Here is a 2,514-nt window from a genome sequence, read left to right on the forward strand (position 1 = left end):
TTGCAACACATCTTTCACATTCTTTGGCTGTGGTTTGTGTACTACACAAGGTGTGGATTTTGCAATGATGCTCTGTGTTCTAGATGGCACAGGAGTCTGTCTTATTTGGGAGGTATTATTATAGGTCAGATCAGCAAAGTCAAGACCTCCATCTGTTGGAGGAGCAGACTTGGGCCGCGGTGCTGGGGCCTTTAAATGGGGCCTCAGCTGTGGATGGGAATAACCTGAGACCACCGACAGGTCCACAGAGCTGCCGCTGATGGTTTTTCCTGTGTCTACATCCGTCTCTTCGGCTCCCACTAGCGTATCCACATTGACACGGAAAATGGGAGCAGCCATGGAAGAGAAGCAGCGAGGACGGAAGCTTGACGGAGAGGCACACGAGGAGCGGGACTCGTCTGTAGGCAGAGAAAAGAGGGACTGTGTGCGGTGGCCTGTCCATCTCGCCCGTAAGAGCTCCACATCCCTCTGGAGCCTCTCCATGTGACCATCTTGATCACACAGTGTAGGTGGAGACGTCCTGGAGGTGTGTGTGACTGGAGACGGAAGGGTCTGGGTCTGCGAACGCGATGAGTTCCGGTGGTAACGACGATTTCGATAGGAGGCGGGCCCGCGGCCGTATGGTGGAGGAGGTGGAGGCTCGGGTGGAGGGGGGGAGGTAACTAGAGGATCTTCAGGAGGAAGGTGACAGAACTTTGCAATAGTGTGTTTGCTGTAATACCGTGAACCTTGAACCTGACAAAGTCAAAATGAGAGCATGAAATTATGTGCAATTAATAGACAATGTTCAGGACACCATTTATGCAGATCCTAATACCTTTTTTTTCATTTAAGATACTGTATTGATAATAAAATGTACACAAACATTACCATTCAGAGGTTTGGAATGGGTACGATTTTTTAATATTTTTGAAATAATGCTTAGCAAGACTGCATTTATTTGATCAAAAATAGGCTACAGTAAAAACAGTAACAGAAAACCTCAATGTGTGATATTAAAGGGATAGTTCACCAAAAAATGAAAACGCTGTCATTAATTACTCACACTCATGTCGTTCCTAACCCAAAAGACCTTCGCGCATCTTCGGAACACCAATTAAGATATTTTTGATGAAATCTGAGAGCTTTCTGACCCTGCATTCACAGTAACGCAACTGACAAGTTCAAGGCCCAGAAAGGTAGCAAGGACATCGATATAATAGTCCATGTGACATCAGTGGTTCAACCGTAATGTTATGAAATTAAGAGAATACTTTTTGTGCGCAAAGAAAACAAAAATAGCAACTTAATTCAACAATTTCTTCTCTTCCGTGTCAGTCTTCGACGCGCGTTCACGAGTGTACCACGGCACAGGCATGTGCATTCCTCTACTTGAAAACAAGGCACAGCGCATCCGGATTCACGCATACATCGTGGTACTCTTGTGAACGCACGTCGACTGGCACAGAAGAGAAGAAATTGTTGAATAAAGATTTATGACACATGCAGGACAGTCATCTCATCAGCATGTATGCAGGTCTTTAGGTAAAAAATTTAATTTTGAAGTCTTCTATAATTTAAAGCTGCAGTCTGTAAGTTTTGCCTCTCTATCGCCATCTCTGTTTGAAAACCTGCAATTGCAGCTGTGTGCGGAATTATCTTCCTTGTGTAGGTTGTGTGGCGGCACGGCTCCAGCGCGGATGAATCTAATGTTTTGAGGTGAATGTGTAGCTGTCAGTCACCGCACGGGTGTGGATATTGTACTTTGCACTCACAGATTCTAGCCTACGTCTTGGAATATATGACCCAAATAAACATTTTCACCGGATATTGTCATCTGAACAAGTAATAAGTCCGCCACTTTTGTTCTGACCAACTGAGGAAAAAAGCATTACAATAAATCGCGCTACCAATGGTGATTTAATCTAACAATCACTTAGCTCATATCACATCAAACCGTGCAAACTATTATTATTGTTATACTTTATTCTCAAATTGTTAATGTTAACAACATCAGCATTGCGTGACTATGAGTATAGTGTGTATAAGCGAGTCGATTTCAATTTCTGTACAGTCTAATCTCAAATTGTCATACCACTCGAATTTCATATTAAGAAATTATTTTAACCCAAAAAGCAAATTATGCTCCCTTTGAACTGGTTGTCTTTAAAATACAAATCTTGTGTAATCCAAGGGTATCTGTAATCAGAAGTACATTTAAAACTGGAATATAATTTAATTTCATTCACATGTGTTTCATAAACACATAATCCTTTCTGGACTACAATCCACCAACAAAATGATACATTTAATTATTCCAGCTGCTATAAACGATCCGCCACCTGCAGGATCCTCACATGCGATAGCCTAGTAGCCAGGACAACTTCTTTATGTTTACAGACGTGACGTAATGACGCAGCTGCATGCTCGAATTTCCCGCGAAAACCTATCCATAACACTCAAATTAGAAAACATTATTATAAGCTAACGGTTGTGAATCGGGCTAAAGTAAGGCGATAGTTTTGAACACTGGCT

At 42.3% G+C, this 2,514-nt stretch overlaps 1 protein-coding gene across 1 annotated transcript in view; it reads right to left on the bottom strand.

Moving 5' to 3' along the window:
* LOC107555024 (protein FAM124A) overlaps window positions 1-2,514 on the bottom strand; it is an 18,420-nt gene that overhangs the window by 5,297 nt on the left and 10,609 nt on the right. The window contains exon 3 of the mRNA XM_016237709.1: window positions 10-735. Coding sequence (XP_016093195.1) covers window positions 10-735 — 726 coding nt within the window. The remainder of the gene's footprint in view (window positions 1-9; window positions 736-2,514) is intronic.

The sequence above is a fragment of the Sinocyclocheilus grahami genome, unplaced genomic scaffold, assembly GCF_001515645.1.
Source record: "Sinocyclocheilus grahami isolate Dianchi unplaced genomic scaffold, SAMN03320097.WGS_v1.1 scaffold523.1, whole genome shotgun sequence".
Taxonomy (NCBI): domain Eukaryota; kingdom Metazoa; phylum Chordata; class Actinopteri; order Cypriniformes; family Cyprinidae; genus Sinocyclocheilus; species Sinocyclocheilus grahami.